Raw genomic sequence first — 17777 nt, 5'->3', positions numbered from 1 at the left:
GTGGCCCAAATACTTTTGACCATGTAGTGTATGGCTGTATCCCAATTCAGGGTCTGCAGCCTTAAAGTACGCATTTCAAGGCCGATTACGTCACAGCGGCGCGCCGAAGGCTGTCCCAATTCAAAGGCTGCTCGAAATGCGGCCCTGAAATGCGTCCTTCATTTCCCTGAATTTTAAGGCTGTAGCAGTGTAGACTTCGTGGCCCAACATATCCCAGAATGCATAGCGCGGCGGTGGGTGTGGATAATTTTGCCGAAAAAAAACGGCGGATGAGGGGCGGCCGAAGAGTAAACTTTAACTACTGAATATTATGTCACTTATTTATGTGCAAATGTTTAATAACGAAGAACATTAAAACATTACTGTTGGCCACATGTCGGCAAAGTTATGTGACATTAGTGACGTTTGTACTAACTTGGTTTTACAGCCTTTACTTTAAAATATACGCCGTTCAATAGCTGAGCTTAATCTTACAGAGAATGATCAAAGCTCATGTAGAAAGAAACAAACAAATGAACAAAAGATTTTCTCCTTCATTTCTGTCAAACAAAGCTGTATGACACGTTTCCAGCTGTTAGTATCATGGTTGCTAGGCAACCTGGGCAGCGCAACGGAGGCGAGACCGTCCCATTTCACAAGCCTCGCACTTCCGGCCTTAGCGGTCTTTGAGTACGCGGCCCTTGAGGATCGTTGAGGCTGCGTACTTTAAGGCTGCAGACCCTGAATTGGGATACAGCCTATGTTGTGCTTACTGGTTCTCACTGAAGCCTCCTGGTGGTAGCAAGGCGGAGTTACACAAGGCGATTGACTTTATTCTTTCTTGCCTGAATGGCATAAACTGGGATATATAATAATATTGTTGTTTAGAGTGTATAGAGAAAAAAAGTGGATGAAAAAAATGAATGTTGTATTTTGAATCTTACTAAGTGTAGCTAAAATGGATATTGATGTAGGAGGATGAGCATCAGTCGTGGTAAGTGCTACTATCTCTTTAGCAACAATGCTCTGGTTTAAAAAGAACAGCGGCAATGAGGCATATGGATATGAAGTTTTCATTTTAATATGCGTCAGAGGGTGATGTAATAAATTGCACGTGTAAACAAAACATAAACGTTCACAAAGTTGAGCAACATTTAAAGACAATAGTTTACTTGGATTTTTTTTTAAAAAAAAGGACATTTAAGGTGAGAAATGAAATGCATCTGGCACAAATTTCCACAAAAACGATCTTTCCAGTCAGATTCCAGCCACTGCTTTCTACATACTTAAATTACCTGAGATAAGTTTGCTTATAAACCAAACAATTATATTGTATTACACAGAGACATGTAGATTTTATGATGTTACATATATCAACGTAAAAGCAGGCAAATAGATAACATTAATTATACTGATGCAAGTACAGTACCTAACAGAAGGTGACCTTACACTGAATGAAGTGATGATGTTACATGTTATCACTGAACACAAGATTTAATGATTTTGGATGGTTACGCAGTAAGCAGATAGTCCCTTACACTAATGATCAGCCGACACAAACAGTAGCTCGACTGTTTTTATCTGCCATAAAAGTCGGCGTATAAATTAAAACGTGCTGCAGTTGAAGCACAACAGCAGCGCAGGCCCAAACCAACAACAACAAAAAGTCATATATAAATTCCTATGTTGGATTGTTGAGGTAATCCCTCACTAAATATTTTCCGTTTTGAGCACCGACTCTGAGTCGCGCGTAATTGGAAAAGAAAAAGTGTCACTTTTCATCAGACGTGTTCTCTATGTAGAGCCGCAGCTGTGTTTGTCTCATTGTGCGCTCAGAGCACCCAAACAAAACGCTATGTTTACCACTGCATGCAGTGAAGCCATAAATGGCCAAAGAATGAGATTTTTGGTGGGGGCATGTGTGAATCGAATGCTTTGAATCACTCGGGGTGCGATAACAGGACCGCGCTTCGGTCCTGGCAGCCTGTGGCTTTTGTTTCAGCGTTGTTTCTGTTAAATTATGAAATGACGGATACATGCTTTAAACATTTATTAAAATGCATTTTCTGGTCAGACACCAAAAGCGTGATAAAATGTAGAAACCTCTGCAAGACCTTTGAATATTGCAAATATTCTCTGAACATCTGTTGTTTAAAAAGAGTTTTAAAAAGTGAAATATACTGAAATATACTCAGTCTTCCTGGGAGAGTAGACTAGTGAACGTCTACAGTATGGCCCACAAATAACCCCTTGTCTAATCCAGATCCTATAAATCTACAAAGTAAAATGGGGAAAAACACTTTACCCGATTGAATACACAGTGAGTGTTGTACTGCTTATGCCGATGGGCCTGGTGCCAGAGTGCATTTCAGCCTCGGGCATCGATATCAGTCCATCACACAGAGTACCCAAGCGGGAAATCCTCAATGTGTTGTCCATTTCATTCCCTTATTTACTTTAAAGTTCCTCATGTGTCAAGTGGTTATTTGAAGATCATACTGTGGGCCACTAAACAATGATAAAGGCAACTTTGGACTCTGGAGGTTGAATTGACGACGGGCTCTCCCTGGTTCCTTGTTTCTTCTTGTCATTCTGTGGCTCATCTTAAAGATTCAAACAGAACCTAATGAGACTAGAGGTTTGCACACGGTCCAGTTGGGGAACCAGAGCCCGAACGTGAGCGGGTTAGGTTAGCAGCTGCCTGATCTCTCGGTGAACGTAGCAAAGGAAGTCCATGTAGGAAGCCCCGCCGTGCAAGCCTTTGTCCTCCACCAGGAACTGACGGAACAGCATCTCCGGTTTGTCTTTCTGCCTCACAATTTGCAGCTGAGCAGGGCAGAAAAGAGAAGTGTGACTGATTTCCAGTACAGCTGGAACACAGGAGCTGTCACACAACAAAATCTATTCACATTGTTTCTGTTGTCACAGCTGGCACGTTCCTGTTTTTGTGGAACATGTTTCTCATCTATTTTATCGAATTTACTTCAGCTTCACTTTAAGGCTGATGTGTGTGTGTGCATATGTGTGTGGTCCTCTGTGGATCCAGGATTCAAACTTTCTATATATTAACTGCTCAATAGCACTGGGTGTGCAGTGCATGGGGCCATTTGTACAGTGCTTTCTGTAGATGTACTTTGATTAGACTATTTATATAGAAACAGGGCAAAACATGAATAAATGAATGACGTTTTTGCAACTTTTGGGGGAGTGTATTTACTGTAAAGCTCCACTAGAGGGAAGCAGAGATCAACAAAAGCCTCAATATCATCTCTGCCTCACCTCAAGTAAACTATGTTCTCTCTGGTTTAAAGAGGTTTAAATAAGTTCAAATATAAAGGATGTGAACTGTGTTTAAACAATGCTTTTGGATTGTGTTTCGGCTTACCTTCATAGAGTTTGACCTCTTTTCAAGAAGGCCACTGATGATGGAGCGGACCTTCCTCGACAAAGGGTTGTCAAGCTCCGGCAGCGCACACTAAAACAAACAAACAAACCAAAAGATTTTGTGTAATTACGAGAAGTTTGATCACTAAAAATAAAGACCAGTCCTAAATACTGCTTGCCTCCTTCCTGTGCCGCAGTACCACATACTGAAGTGTTTGAGTTCTGCCTTGAAAATAAACGTGGATCTTTGAGCTCTGTGTGCGGGGCGTACTTGTTTAAAACTTTGAGGTTTACAAAAGCTTTGACTCAGTTTAGCTCATTTTACACAGCAGTGGAGTTCAAGTGAGTCATACTTGATAAAATGTGGGCACAGTCGAACATGACTGAATTATGATGTGCTGAGATGATTTCTCAAAACTGGACTTTTAACATCCAGACATTCTCTGACCACACCGTAATGCCTCCAGGCACCGGGGAGGTAAAATGTCAACTCTAATATCTCAAAAACAATTTCACGTGGATTCTGAGCACACTGAGGCCAAAGTGATGAAATGAATGCTGACCATGTGTCCTTGCAGGTGGGCGAGGGAGGGCAGGTTGAACAGGCTCTGGATGAGGTCTGGTGAGCTTGCTTGGCCCAGCCACAGGAACATGGACTGGCCGTTCTCCAGCAGGAAGATGCCAGAGTCTGTGAGACGCTCCTCAGAGCAGCGCACAGGAGTGGCCGGCTTCTCGCTGTTGACGTCTATGTTGTGCTGAAAAACAGTACAAAGGGTTTACCAAGTGAAACTAATAGTGTACGTCTAAGTAAGATGATCAAGCGCAAAGTGTTTTTATTCCCTACCAGAGGGATGAGGCGTGGGTAGAGCAGCAGCTGGGTGTCCTCCACTCCCATGGCCATGACCGACAGCCTCTGGTGGGCTCTGTCGTCCGTGGAGAGCTCAGTGCTGCCCACCAGGGGGGCAGTTTTCATCAGACTGTTCATGTAGACTGGGAACACTTTCATGGCATCAGGAAGGATCAGCTACAGGTGGATTTATTAAAAAAAATATATTGTTAGTTTTTTTTATCCTAAAGTCAAAACATACATTGAAACTTCTTTCTAGGTGTGATTCTCCGACCTGGCTAGCAGCGGAGGGGCTGGCACAGTTCTTCCTGTAGCAGGCCAGCATGTGAGCCGTCTGGTTCACCAGGATCTCCCTCACATTCTTTAGAGGCTGGTTCAATATGGCACGGTAAGCTGAGGGGGCAGGACAAAAGATTAGTTAAAAAAAAACAAAGCAAGAGCAGGAGAGAAGAAAAACATGGGGGGCGGCTCAGAGGCATCTGATGGCAAGTATGGGGGAAAAAAAGGTGGAAGAAAAGGTAAAAAACCAAAAGGTAACAGAGGTCAGTAACACAGCTGGACTCATGGTCCGCTATGTGCAGATTACAGAAGGATGGCATCATGTGAAACATATGAGTAAAAGTAGATTATTTAGTGATACATGGGATATAATCAACAAATGTCAGATGACATTTGAGTGTGTTAGCAGGCCGTGCCTCTGCACTACATCATAACATATGTTTCCCACAAGCAGAGTTTTAACTAATGCAGTCCACCTGAACTCCAGAGGAATCTAACCTGATTTGGCAAAGAAGTTGATGAGCGAATCGGTCTCGCAGCTCTTGTACAGCTCTGACAACTGCGAGCTGCAGTTCAGACTCAGGTTGTGGATGCGGAGACGCCGCTGCCCGCCGATGGTGGTGTACAGCAAGGCACACTGGGGAAAAAGCGTAAAACATAAGCTTTAAACATACCCTTGGGTTTTTAATCTTCAGAGAAAAGATTTCAAATATGACCAGTCTGGAATAAAGCTTGGTTTAACACACACCTGCATGAGCGCTCCGGTCTCCTCGCTCAGTGTGTCGTCGTGCTTGAACTCTACTGTCACGCCGTTGTCGCAGTCCACCGCTGCCATCTCTACATCTGTGGTGTTGTTCATATAAATGCCGCCAAAGAAGTCAGTGGCTCTGAAGCCTAAAGGAGACACAGACCAGTGTGAAAAACTGGGAGGTAACTCGCCGTGATAGATCAGAACACACCAAAAGAGCGACCGTGTCTTTCCTCTTACCCGTGCTAGTACGAACACGCATGATGGCATCAAACCCGATGCTCTTCTGTACATCTTTCCTCAGGTCCCTCAGAAAATGCTCCCCATCTGTCTCTATCTGTCAACAAAAACAAACAAACAAAGTTTTAGCCAGCAGATGGCAGTGTTGTTACTGTTGGAGCCTTTTTCTGTAGGAAACAGATCCAGGCATAAAAATCAACACTGTACTTTTTCAATATGTGCAAACTTCCTATGCTTACTGCACCGTTCCTTTGGGACTATTTTATATCAGACTGGCTCCTGTGCCAAACTCATTATGTAGGTACAATTCACTTTTATTAGGCAGCAAACTTTGCCTCTGTGTGAAATTAGGACTTCTTAATACAATTACAAGAATAAAACAACTGCTCGTTATGAGTCTGCATGCAGCATTTGTGTGTGTGCGCGTGTGTGCACTTAGTGCCAAATACAATGTAAAGAGGCACCACATATCTGCTGGTACCTGGAAGTTGCTGTACTTATAGACGGAGCCTCCGGTGTGTGACGGCACATCAGCCATGGTTGCTATGTCCGTATACTGGCTGGGGAAGAGGAAGAGATCCACACAGCAGCCACTTGCCACACAGTCTTTAGACAGCTGCTCATAAACGCCTTTCTGAGGCTGGAACAGGGTCTGTGGAAAAGTACAAGACAGTTTACCAAGATTAGGTCACCAGTTTCAAACACTTATTGTAATTAGACTGAGATCAGACCAGCATTGGTTTTCCTTATGCCCAGCGCTGTGTATTCAGAATTCAGATTAGGGGCACAACTGACATAAAAAGGTACTCACCTTCTCCTTGTCTGTGTTAACCAGCTTTTTATCATCCCTGTTCTTCAGTTTGCCTGGAGCTTCGGCAGTGGGCATGGACGAGTGGAAGATGAAGAGCTTTCCGCTACATTCTGCTGCCTGGAGGGCGGCAAGAGATGGAAGGGGAAAAGAAGATCTCGCTTAGCCACGAGGTCAAGAGGTGAAAAATATCAACTCCTGCAAATATTCTAATGCTAGACTTCATGTACGCCACATAAATGGGCACGAACAAATAAATACGTCTCTGACTCCTCGCTGTTGTGTAATATCGCAACTGCTTCCAATTAAAAGCTGCGTGGGAACTTTTCCTTTGTCATTGGCCAAAACACTGACTTCATATCACTGGGAAAGCTTGCTGGACTTTAAGTAAACACAAACATATCAGGGGGAGTAAAATCTACATGTTGCTTCACTCAGTTGATAGGTTGAATGAGTTCAAGCTTGAGAGCCAGTGTTGGTGAGAGCATAGCAGCACTACGTTTCAGATTTAAATTACCCCAAACCTTTAGGAAGCCCACACCCTCCCTGAAACAAACCTACAGTAAGTGTTTGTTTCAGGGAGCTACACTAAGTTCCACTTCAGTGTTGACAGGTGTCACACTGAGGCTAACCTTAAATGCCTCCACGCCGGCCTGGATGACAGGGGCAAAGACCGTTTCGCTCTCAGCGGTGTCCGCAAACATGTCAGGGATCTGGTCCAGGAGGCTGCAGAGACAAGCAAGAGGATTATGGTTTCACAACAGCTACTCTTGAAATGTTTGACAGTACTTTGCGTCCGATGGTCTCTGCTAGAGGGCCTCTAAGATAAACAGTGACTCCGCACATCAGTGACGAAGTGCTTCTTACTTGTAGATGACGGCTCTCGAGTCCTGGTAGTTGACAAGGAAGCCATCGAGCAGCGGGACGAACATCTCGGCCGTGTCTGACACCACCATCATCTGCGGCTGAGCCAAAGCGCTCTTCACGTTGTAGAAATGAAGGACCTTGTTGTAGGTGACAAAGCCGACCTTTATTGCCGAGGTCTCCATGCCTTCCTCTCTGTGGAGAGAACGAGCAATCGGTGAATTCCAGGATGGATTAAATCCAAAGGATGTGTTTTTACTGGGGAGTCTTGCCTGCCGTGGTCATTTTTTTGCTTCTACACTGTGCCTCCAGGCGCACAAAGATGATTTTGGGTTAAGGTGACAGCACACGTAAAGAATTAAAGACACAATACCTGCTGACATTTACCAGAAACCCCTGGATTCAGAAGTCTAATAGGCAGCTGCACTGACCTGGACCATGAATAAAAACCTGTCACCACATGAGTGATTTCAAAACATTCTTTCCTGACAATCCCAACTGCACTTTGTAGACGTATGTTCTTAAATCAAGACATCGCACTGTAGGAATATGTAACGTGACTGGAAACAGCTCCTCAGGGCTCCTCTACAGCTACAGCTGCTTTTCTAAATAACAGATTCAGCAGATTTTATTTATTGTGCTCTTCCTCATACCAGTGGTGATAAAAAAAATATCATTAAAAGCCTTCATCTACACATCTGGATCTATTTAAAGTTCCCTCCACCTTCTTAAGTGAATTATTCATGCATTTTTTCCAAATACTGCAGAATTACATGAACCACATGAAAACCACTGAGTATCCAGTGGGTTTAATTTAGTGCCTGTGAAAGCAAAAGCAGAGGTTCAAACGCAGCTAAAGAAGCCCTTATCTTGCATATGCTTCTGCTAGGTGTTTAAAGAGTGATGTCATGGCAGGAGACATTTAAGGAAATGTTGTTGCTGGCACTGATGGACTAGTGAGAAGGCAAGACAGCTTCCAAGCTATTTTGGGAGTAACCAGGTAAAGTACACCATCCTCTCCTCTATCATATATCAAGTCATTCTTAACAGAAAACCATAACAAAGCTTTTTGTTTAGGATACTTTTCAAAGATGAGAGCGTGCACTGTCATATTTTCCCTTTTCAGCACCACTTTTGGCGCTCCCTCGTACCCGTCATCTGCAAAGTTTCATGTTCAGCTGATGTTCAGCAGGATGGCTGATCTGTAAGGCTTCAGGGGAAGCCCTGCAGTGTAGTGAGCATGTGTGCTTTTTACTGTGTGTACCTGGGCAGCTTCTCCAGCAGAGTCTTCAGCTCATCACATATCAGCTTTACCAGGCCACTCTTAATGTTGTTATAGGACACATCAATCATGAAGATGTAGGCAGGAGGATTTGGAGGCTTGTTGTTCTGTGGGAGAAACAGCAGCAGGCACAATAAATGAGTTGCTCCTTTTCGGGCAATGATAGCTTGGCTGACCTCCAACGTAACATGTCGAATTTACAAATAGGAAAGCAGCTCTCCTTGGCCTTTTAAACACACAAGTCATGAGATAACACACTGTTATCAGAGACCTATATCAGTGAGCTCATAACAGGATCAATCATTGTCTTCCACTTTAGGTTTCTGTTATTCATCAAAGATATTTCCTTCTACGCTTGTTTATAACTGTGAACACCGTATCAGGGATAAATTGCTAAAAACAAGGGAACAGCAGTGAAGTGTGTGAGGGGGCTTGTCAGTGAGATATTATGTTTCCACAGTTACACCCATTACAAGACACTCACCTTACAGGCTTTTGTTTATTATCTGGCCTTGCCTAGATTGTTTATAAGGCATATTAAACAGAGCAAAAGTAGGCCAGTGGAGTGACTCAGCTTTGCCTACTTACTTTAACCCTCTAATGTTCTCAATAGGCTCAGTGGGGACACTGATTGGCATCATTGGCAGTTTTTTTGTACTTTGAAGAGACTGAGCTGAACCCTGTTCTGTCCTGTTCGGACGATGCTGAAAACACAGGATGTTTGGCCAAAAATGTCCTTTGAAAAATCCAAAAAGCGGTTCTGCCGATACAAATCTCTTTTACTGCGTTCAACAAACTAAACAAAGAATCAGCTATTTGAAGCGATACATCATTCAGTTGCATCAGTGCATAAACTCTGCCTTTCACAAGCAAACAACGCCTGAATCTAAGTGCTTGTTTCTATTAATCTGACCAGCTTTATTTACCCTGCATATTGTGTACTTGATATCAGTCTTTGTGTACCTTACAGTAATCCAGAGTGGCTACAAACTCATACGATCCCAGGGACAGTTCGGGCCTCTCATAGAAGTCCACCCTTCGGCCCATGTGGTCCAGATGTTGGAAGTAGAAGACTGGCACTAGGAGCAGAGAGAGAAATATAACTCTGTGTTGAGCTGGACGTGATCACTGTGTGCTTTTTCTTCTTTAAATTCAATTTAATAACTTTCATCTTGCTCCCTCGGGACACACTTTCAAATAATGAGGTTAGCATTTGTATAAGTAATCCCTGTGAGGAAAAACTCAGGGTTTAGCCTGCTCTAAACAGTCGTTTGGGTTTACTCCACATGATGTCAATAAGATACGGTCATCTTAAGCACTCAGCTCTGTATGAAGTGCAGTCATTCACAAGGAAAATATGTCTTAAAGAGAGGGGCAATAGAGCTCAACAACTTGTTTCAGACAGTGGATGAACTGGGATGCAGCCACAAGATCGAGTATAACAATAATAATATTGTAATATTCTGAACAGTGAATCGCACACAGAGTCCAAGGATTAAAATATAGTTAGTTTTTCTGTATCGTACTGTACCTTCATTGACACAGTTGCAGAAACCACACTGGTAGCGGCGCCCTCCATCAATAAATTGCATGTAAGGGCACATATACGCCTTGCATCGATTACAGCGTACTGGGCCTGTATCACCATGATTCACAACATACAGTGGAGTCTGCACAGAGAATAAAGATAAATAGATCAGCTCTATGGCACCCAAATAAAAACACACTTTGCTTTCAAAATGAGAAGAGTTTATCATAAAATAGAATAGAAACGGTGAGGATTACGCACACCACGCACAGATGACAGAGTGTCTTCGCACTGTTTATTTAATACTCTCTGACACAACATAAACTGAATATGTTTGCATCAGATGAACTCCAGTGCCTTAAAACACATGTAGACAGGGCAGCAAGCAGGTTTATTATTACACCAGCAAATTTAAGGAGGAGAGTAAAAGTGTTTATAATATCTTGGAGCTAAGCAAAAGCAGTTGTATGATAACAGCAATGAAATAACATTAAGACCCAGCAGCGTGCTCTTTTGGTTCTCTACAACCTCAGAGAAAGTGATTAAATATGGCTACTCTAAATTCCCTTTTGCACTGGATGGGACTGAGTCTAATTTTCCATTCTTTTTGTATAAGACTTTTTTTTCTTCTCCGGTCCCTGCAGATCTGACATTAGCCAATTAGCCAAAAGCCAGATGAGACAGTGCTAACATTGCCTAAAAAGGCCAACTGGTGTCTGGGACAAGGCGAGTGTAGAGGGGAAAATATCTAAGACAGGGTTCTTGGACCACACGTGATCCAAAAGGAGGTCATTCGTGGAACAAATGATCTTTTGTAGTTCATGGAAACATCTATTAAAGGAGAAATAACAGTGTAGAATATGTAACCATCACAAGTGACTTTTGACATTTTAACGATCCTGTCTCTCTTACAGGAGGATGCCAAAAAGACTTTAACATAGACTTTATAAAGTGTCAAACTCTTTGGGAGAATATGGCATAAACAACTGGTTCTCCTTCTACAGCATTAAAAACAGTCAGTGTCAAGTGTTCTTTATGAGTAAGATTTATGAATCATTATATATGACAGTGTTCAAGATTTCAAAAACACAGCTCAGTCCAAGGATAAGTGTGGGATGGATGATCAACAGATATGAATAAATTCTCAGAGACAGTGGTGTATATTAGCACCCATCAGTCATTGCAAATGTTACATTTACAGTACAAGATGCGTTTGTTTTCCTCTCTCTTTCTACTGTATTTTAACAACAGGCTGTATATTAAAAAAAGATTGTAGTGATGATGCATTAGTGCCTAAAAACCTGAAACTCTACCTGAAAGCCACCAGATGGAAATCGCTATGGTGCAAAAAACCATCTATTCTTATAGAAGTCTACTGGAAAACAGCTTGCTCTCTTGGTCTCTGTAAACACTTTGCTAATGGGTTCATCATTTTGGGTCATACTGAATTAAAAAATTAATTTAAAAAATAATTATTTTATAAATCTTGGTGATACTATATTTGAAAAAAGGATATCTGTGGTATGCTCCTCATCACGTCCAGTGTTTTGAAAATAAGATTGCAACAATGAAAATGCAAACCCTGAGAAATGGATGGATGACCTTACAGTAGCTGTCCACCTTTTATCGTAGAATCTTAATTTTGTGTTGCGACCGGATGAAGTTTTATGTGAAACGGTAACTTACCTCATTCTTTGGCAAACTGGCAAAGGGTTTGATGATGGCAGCAAGGGGTACTTGGCACTGCTTGGCCAAATCAGCAGTGCAGGGAAGCGAGTAGGTGGTGCAACGGATGAATCTGGGGCTGGCATTACCTGGATTTAGCAAAACGAAGCATAAATAATCTGTTGTTTATTCCAATTCATATTGTTATATTAAGAAAACAGATGATTTTTTTACTCTATTAAAGTTTTATTGTTTTCATTTTTCATGCTCTGCTAGCCAGTCTTTATTTATTTCAATATAAGAACAGTTCTTTGTTTTTACTGTTAAATCTTTCCCAAATAAACTCGCTATAAGGAGATAAATGAAGACTCTACTGTAACTAAATGCTCAACGAAAAGTTTGGATATGCATTTTTTACCTTGATCTGTCACTGTGAAGTCAGTGGTAACAAGAGGTGGAACCTGTCCTCTGATGTTTGTGGTGAAAACCTGTCCTCCTTGTTTCACTTGGTCATCCTCGATCACATGGGTCTAAAGTAGAAATGTTATGCATTAAAGTGCAATCTGATATTTATTAACATCATTTAGTTAAAAGCACATTTGTTTAGAATGGATACTTCATTAAAGGTAATCATATTATGCTAGTTTTCAACTCCATGTTTTTACTACAGTAATTCTACCTGATTTACAGTTAAATATAATTGTTATTTATCTTGTACTGAGACTTGCCCGCAGTTGATCCATTGTCTGAAATGAGCTGTTTTAGCTCCTTTTCCTTTAGGTTACCATCCTTACAATGTCCAGTTTATTGTATTAAAAAATATTTTGTAATAGGTTGAGTATGCAACACCCTCAACCTCGGGGCAACCACTTTTGGCTGTAAGATAATTGTACAGGTTGACTGCTGGGTTGTAACCTGTCTCCAAACAATTGCAATCTGTCTGAGACTGACTGCAGTCACTCTCAGACAAGGTTTGCAAAATATTTCCATGTAATTCATAAATGCAGACAGAGTCTGACTCAGTCCATGGCGACGAGTACAACATATCTCTTTGCGCGACATCTCTCGTTGCAGTGGTGGACTCGACTCAGCTGCTTGCAAACTGGTTGTATTCCAGTTATATTCCTATATAAAAACAGTTGCTGAGCACTTATGCCATTTTGCAGTTAAAACGCTGTCTCGTAGCAACTACGTCACTATTTGTGAGGGAATTTCTGTTTCAAATCTATGAGGTCATGACTGGAGTTTGCATTCAAGTACTTAATGTGAATTTCCACATTCATTTATTGCCGTTAATCGTGGTATTATTACAAACTGATGTATGTGATAAGTTGGTATGTAATTGCGAACTTAACCCAACTTAATGGCAAATGGACAGCTGATTGATAGCAGACTGACACTATCTTAGAGTTGTTTTATCAACGTCTTGACACACCAAAGTCAATTTTAAGACAAAAACCGACTGCAAGTGGTCAAAGACCTGACCCCTGGCTTCAAAGCAACCATTTCTAAGGCAACAAGTTCACTGTACAGGATCACAACAATTTTGGTTTCGCTTTGGTGTCCAATCAGTGTTTTTGCCTAGTGTGACTGTAGCATAAGCCAACTTTGTTCTGATTGGCTGCCCCTTATTCTAACAGCAGGTAGGTGTGGCTAATGTGCTCACAGCCTGAGATGACCATATTAGTCATGCTACCCCTTTGACATCACACTGAACAAAGGGCTTAAGAAAAATACACAGAAACTGGGTATTTAGAGTAGCTTGAATCCTGAGCTTTTGGGCCTCAGGCTTCAGACTTCAACATAAAAGCATAATATGTCCATCATTCATAAAGACAGGAGACCTGCCATGACAAAATAAAAACATACTGTTCGTGCCCAGATCTGAAGACAAATTAATATCCCCGAACACTTTTTATGCAATCTTAGACTTTTTGCTTAATCCATTTGTTTGCATTAGCCACCATTTTAATTAAAATCACTACAAATATTTAGTAACAAAGTAGCCGATGTCAGGAATTTTGCCACACAGCTCTTGAAGAATGAATAAGCTGCTAGTTCACGACAAAAAATGAGGAAAGACAAATGTGCTGTGCTGATAAGTGAAGGCATGCTTTTCCAGAAAGATTAATTGTTCACTCACAATGCTAGGGATAGAGTCGGGGTCCAGTTTCTTCTGAGGTGGGCCAGCCATTGCAGATGGTGCTCCAGGAAAGGCTCCTGGCATGTTTTGCTGAGGCCCAGCCATGTATCCTCCAAACTGACCTGTACATTGAAACAACATCTGTAGGTATTTATTGGCTCCACTGAAAAGAATACAAGAACAGTCAGTTGTATTATAACTACTTGATGAATTAGCAGTCTGAAAGAGCACATTAAATGTGAGATGCTGTTAGACTTTATAACCATCACTGCTCCCAACAAATGCATTAAGTCGTTTACTGTTATTTGCACATTTTTCAATTTTCTGTAAATAATCTGTCATTGTTGTTTTTAAGCACATTTTTCACAGCAATTTTTGTACATCGTTTTTTAGAAATTATCCTACACAGCTGCACATTTCTTTGAATCTGAATATGAGATTTTTAATAACTGTACAGTATTCTTTTTTTCTTATGTTGTAAATTTGCCTTTTACAGCAGCGGTCCCCAACCCCCGGGCCTCGGACCGGTACCGGTCCGTGAGTCGTTTGGTACCGGGCCGCGAGAGTTGAGGCTCAGGTGTGAAATGTATGGTTTTCAGGGTTTTTATCGGTTTTCAGCGTTATTTTGTTATCGTTTTTATCGTTAACTCGGTTTTCCTGGGTCTTTTCAGGTGTGTTATGAATAAATCTTCTTTTTTTCAGTACCGGTACTAGTTTTATTTTGTTGTATTTATCCACGACACCTTAAAGGCCGGTCCGTGAAAATATTGTCGGGCATAAACCGGTCCGTGGCGCAAAAAAGGTTGGAGACCGCTGCTTTACAGTATATTATTTCTTGTTTTTTATTTTATATTCTTTACTTTTGTGTGAATCTGCATGCTCCATCTGCCTGTCACTTTGCTGCTAGAACATGTGAATTTCCCCAATGAGGGACAATAAATGATATTTCTATTTCCAAGGAGGGTACACTGCTGACACTGTTCTTGAATTTTCCTGATCAGAATCAAAGCCAGACAGATTGTGTTGTATGCTGTATAGATTGTAAGGTCCCTAGATGCAGATGTTGAGATACCTGTCTAAATGAAAACCTGTGATGCCCACTGCTTTTGGCTCAGAGTTACCTGCTTGCTGGGGGTATCCTGGCTGACCAGCAGATCCCAAACCAGGTTGCTGGAAACCTCCAGGGCCTGGAGGAGGTGGCCCAGGGAATGGTCTACCCATGCCTGCCATTGATGTGCCTGCCATCGACTGGCTTGCCATTGGCATGCTTGCTGGGGGTGACTGTGGAGGAGACATCAGAGGGGACATGTGGGGGGACTGCAGGCCTGGAGGCATCTGTGGTGGAGCCATTGTTGAAGGAGGTGGTGTCTGGAAAGGCTGCTGAACAACAGAGCTTGCTGGAGGAGGAGGGCTCTGCAGTCCTTGGACTAAGAAATAAAAAGAGCATATGTAGTGAGTTTTCTAACCTAACAATTCCACTAAAAGACTATAATTAAAAGACCGTATGATCTGAGGCTATACAGAAAACTTACCATGGCTGCCTAAGTTCATAGAACTCATCTGATTGGTGAGCTGCTGTGTTGGATGCGGGCCAGGTGATGCCATGCTGTTGTATAGTGAGTGTGGTGGTTGTCCGTACGGTGCAGATACAGCTGGTGGAGCCGGGTAGCTGAAGATCATAACAACAGTTATTGCACTGAGCTATACGTGAGGTTCAATGCATTCTTATATTTGCACAGTTCCTTGTTTTTAAAGCTGCTTTAAAGACATGGCAAAAGTTAGCAGCTGTTATTGCAACAACCTATTAACATAACTTAACAGTGAACATCTTTCATGGTGTGAGATGGTGAAAAATACATTTATTTTATTTTTATTTTTTTTACAGGCAGATGGCGTGAACTTTCAGCCCACATAAATTCATCACTTTGTTGTTTGTACTTCAAGGAAAATCAGTCGATCTGAGTCGGTGCAGTCTGATAAGGAACGTTACCTTTGAGGATGAGAGCCATTCTGCTGGACGTTTGGATTGTACTGACTGGACCCTGGAGGCAGAGGCATGCTAGCAGCTGGGGCAATTGATGATTTCATCATACCTTCAGTGAGTAACAGACATTATAATATCAGGAGCTGATATAGCTTCAAAATGAACCATTACTCTTACTCTGAAAGACATGCACATCAAGATAAACCAAAAAAAAGTTATATTTAATACAATTAAATGCATTTTACCTGCAGGTGGAGCACTGAATGCCTGAGGTGGGCCCCCATAATGCCCGTAGAGGGGCTGCGTAGGACCAGATCCGAATCCACCTTGATATGCCCCCATCCCTGGCTGTGCCTGGGAGTACGGGGGTGCAGCGACATAACCCTGTTGACTCATGATGCTGGGATGTCTCTCACAGTCTTCTCATGCCAAGATGAAAGAGTATGACCTAGGGCAGTGAAACTGGGATACTTAGATTATGAAAAGTAAACAAGGACTTCAGTTTTATATATAGCGATTTTAATTTGTTTGTTTGTTTTTGTCTGAAAAAAAATGTTTAATATGAAAATAAAGCTGCTTTTGGCTGCCAAAGTGGAGAGCTTGGCAAGTTTCATTTTTACGCTGGATGCCTCTCCTGACAAAATAGTAAATGGCCTGTATTTGTATAGCACTTTACTAGTCCCTAAGGACCCCAAAGTGCTTTACACATCCAGTCATCCACCCATTCACACACTGGTGGCAAGCTACATTGTAGCCACAGCCACCCTGGGGCGCACTGACAGAGGCGAGGCTGCCGGACACTGGCGCCACCAGGCCCTCTGACCACCACTAGTAGGCAACGGGTGAAGTGTCTTGCCCAAGGACACAACGACCAAGACTGTCCAAGCCGGGGCTCGAACTGGCAACCTTCTGGTTACAAGGCAAACTCCCAACTCTTGAGCCACGATCGCCCCTCAAAGGCAGTCGCATCTCCTCCTGGAATCAAACCAGGAAGTTTTTGCTTGTTAGGCGAACGTTTATGTAAAATAAATGGTAAATGGTCTGTATTTGTATAGCGCTTTACTTGGTCCTAAGGACCCCAAAGCGCTTTACACTATACACAATCATCCACCCATTCACACACTGGTGATAGCAAGCTACAGTGTAGCCACAGCCACCCTGGGGCGCACTGACAGAGGCGAGGCTGCCGGACACTGGCGCCACCGGGCCCTCTGACCACCACCAGTAGGCAACAGGTGAAGTGTCTTGCCCAAGGACACAACGACCGAGACTGTCAAAGCCGGGGCTCGAACCGGCAACCTTCCGATTACAAGACGAATGCCCAACTCTTGAGCCACGATCGCCCCAAAACCTGTAAAAACCTGCTAAAAATCCTGGATGTTTGTATCCAGAACACAAGCATATAATGAAGCTTGTGTCTGCCAGGTGGCAAGGTTGGACAAGTTAAATCAAAACTTTTTAGGTCCGGTTCTTCATTGCGTCACATACATACATGTGACTTTTAATCATACATTCATAAAATTAACAACCGTTTGCACAAACATTTGGTGGATCTTTACGCTCCTGATTCAAAACCAAATCATATCTTCAGTGTTTACAAACCACACCAATAACTACTGATATTTGACCTCATGCAATGATTAGCACACTGTAAGTTGAACCTTTGACTGCTTTATCTCGCAATAAACAATGCCAATCTGTTGGTTTATCATCAGTAATTAACAACACCAGCAGCTCATTTCTGTTTTTGCTCTAGATTTCATAGTGTTTACCAAAGTGTTTGCATTGTTTTTCTGCCAATATTAATAAACGTGTAATTAAGGCTAGTTTTACTTGTTTGTTTTTTAAACTTGCTCTTAAAAAACAAACTAAAATAAAATAAAATAACGCCTTAAAAACAAAACGTGGCCTGTAAAGTTTTTAAAAGGAAGTGGGAACAGCTGGGCCAACGCTCAACAGCTGCCTATGACATCTCCATGATTACTTTTATAACTTTAAAGTGACAATTTTAAGCACGTTTCACCCA

At 42.1% G+C, this 17777-nt stretch overlaps 1 protein-coding gene across 2 annotated transcripts; it reads right to left on the bottom strand.

Moving 5' to 3' along the window:
• Nucleotides 1-542: 542 nt before the first annotated feature.
• sec24d (SEC24 homolog D, COPII coat complex component) lies at nt 543-16147 on the bottom strand. Of its 2 annotated transcripts, none has more exons than XM_084924314.1 (22): nt 15997-16147; nt 15758-15860; nt 15300-15436; nt 14889-15194; nt 13768-13889; nt 12043-12154; nt 11646-11773; nt 9963-10101; nt 9395-9510; nt 8414-8538; nt 7153-7344; nt 6918-7011; nt 6289-6405; nt 5959-6129; nt 5478-5574; nt 5238-5383; nt 4988-5126; nt 4485-4603; nt 4208-4387; nt 3927-4118; nt 3365-3454; nt 543-2805 (listed from the first exon to the last, which is right to left on the bottom strand). In XM_084924314.1, exons 1-22 carry the CDS (start codon nt 16145-16147, stop codon nt 2665-2667), a joined length of 3117 nt encoding a protein of 1038 aa, XP_084780440.1. In that variant the 3' UTR covers nt 543-2664. The 2 variants fall into 2 exon arrangements, with proteins under 2 accessions (XP_084780440.1, XP_084780441.1); XM_084924315.1 differs by having other exon boundaries at nt 14889-15188.
• Nucleotides 16148-17777: the final 1630 nt, after the last annotated feature.

This window comes from Perissodus microlepis, chromosome 3 (genome assembly GCF_051167445.1).
Source record: "Perissodus microlepis isolate ML-2025 ecotype Zambia chromosome 3, ASM5116744v1, whole genome shotgun sequence".
Classification (NCBI taxonomy): domain Eukaryota; kingdom Metazoa; phylum Chordata; class Actinopteri; order Cichliformes; family Cichlidae; genus Perissodus; species Perissodus microlepis.
This window is presented reverse-complemented; position numbering and strand designations above follow the sequence as displayed.

What these genes read in the sequence shown, in the direction of transcription:
- sec24d (XM_084924314.1), bottom strand. Translation starts at nt 16,147, where the DNA reads ATGAGTCAACAGGGTTATGTCGCTGCACCCCCGTACTCCCAGGCACAG. An exon ending in TTAACACAGACAAGGAGAAG is followed by an intron (nt 6,130 to 6,288) that starts GTGAGTACCTTT and finishes ACTTTTCCACAG; the next exon opens with ACCCTGTTCCAGCCTCAGAA. An exon ending in GCGTGTTCGTACTAGCACGG is followed by an intron (nt 5,384 to 5,477) that starts GTAAGAGGAAAG and finishes TGTCTCCTTTAG; the next exon opens with GCTTCAGAGCCACTGACTTC.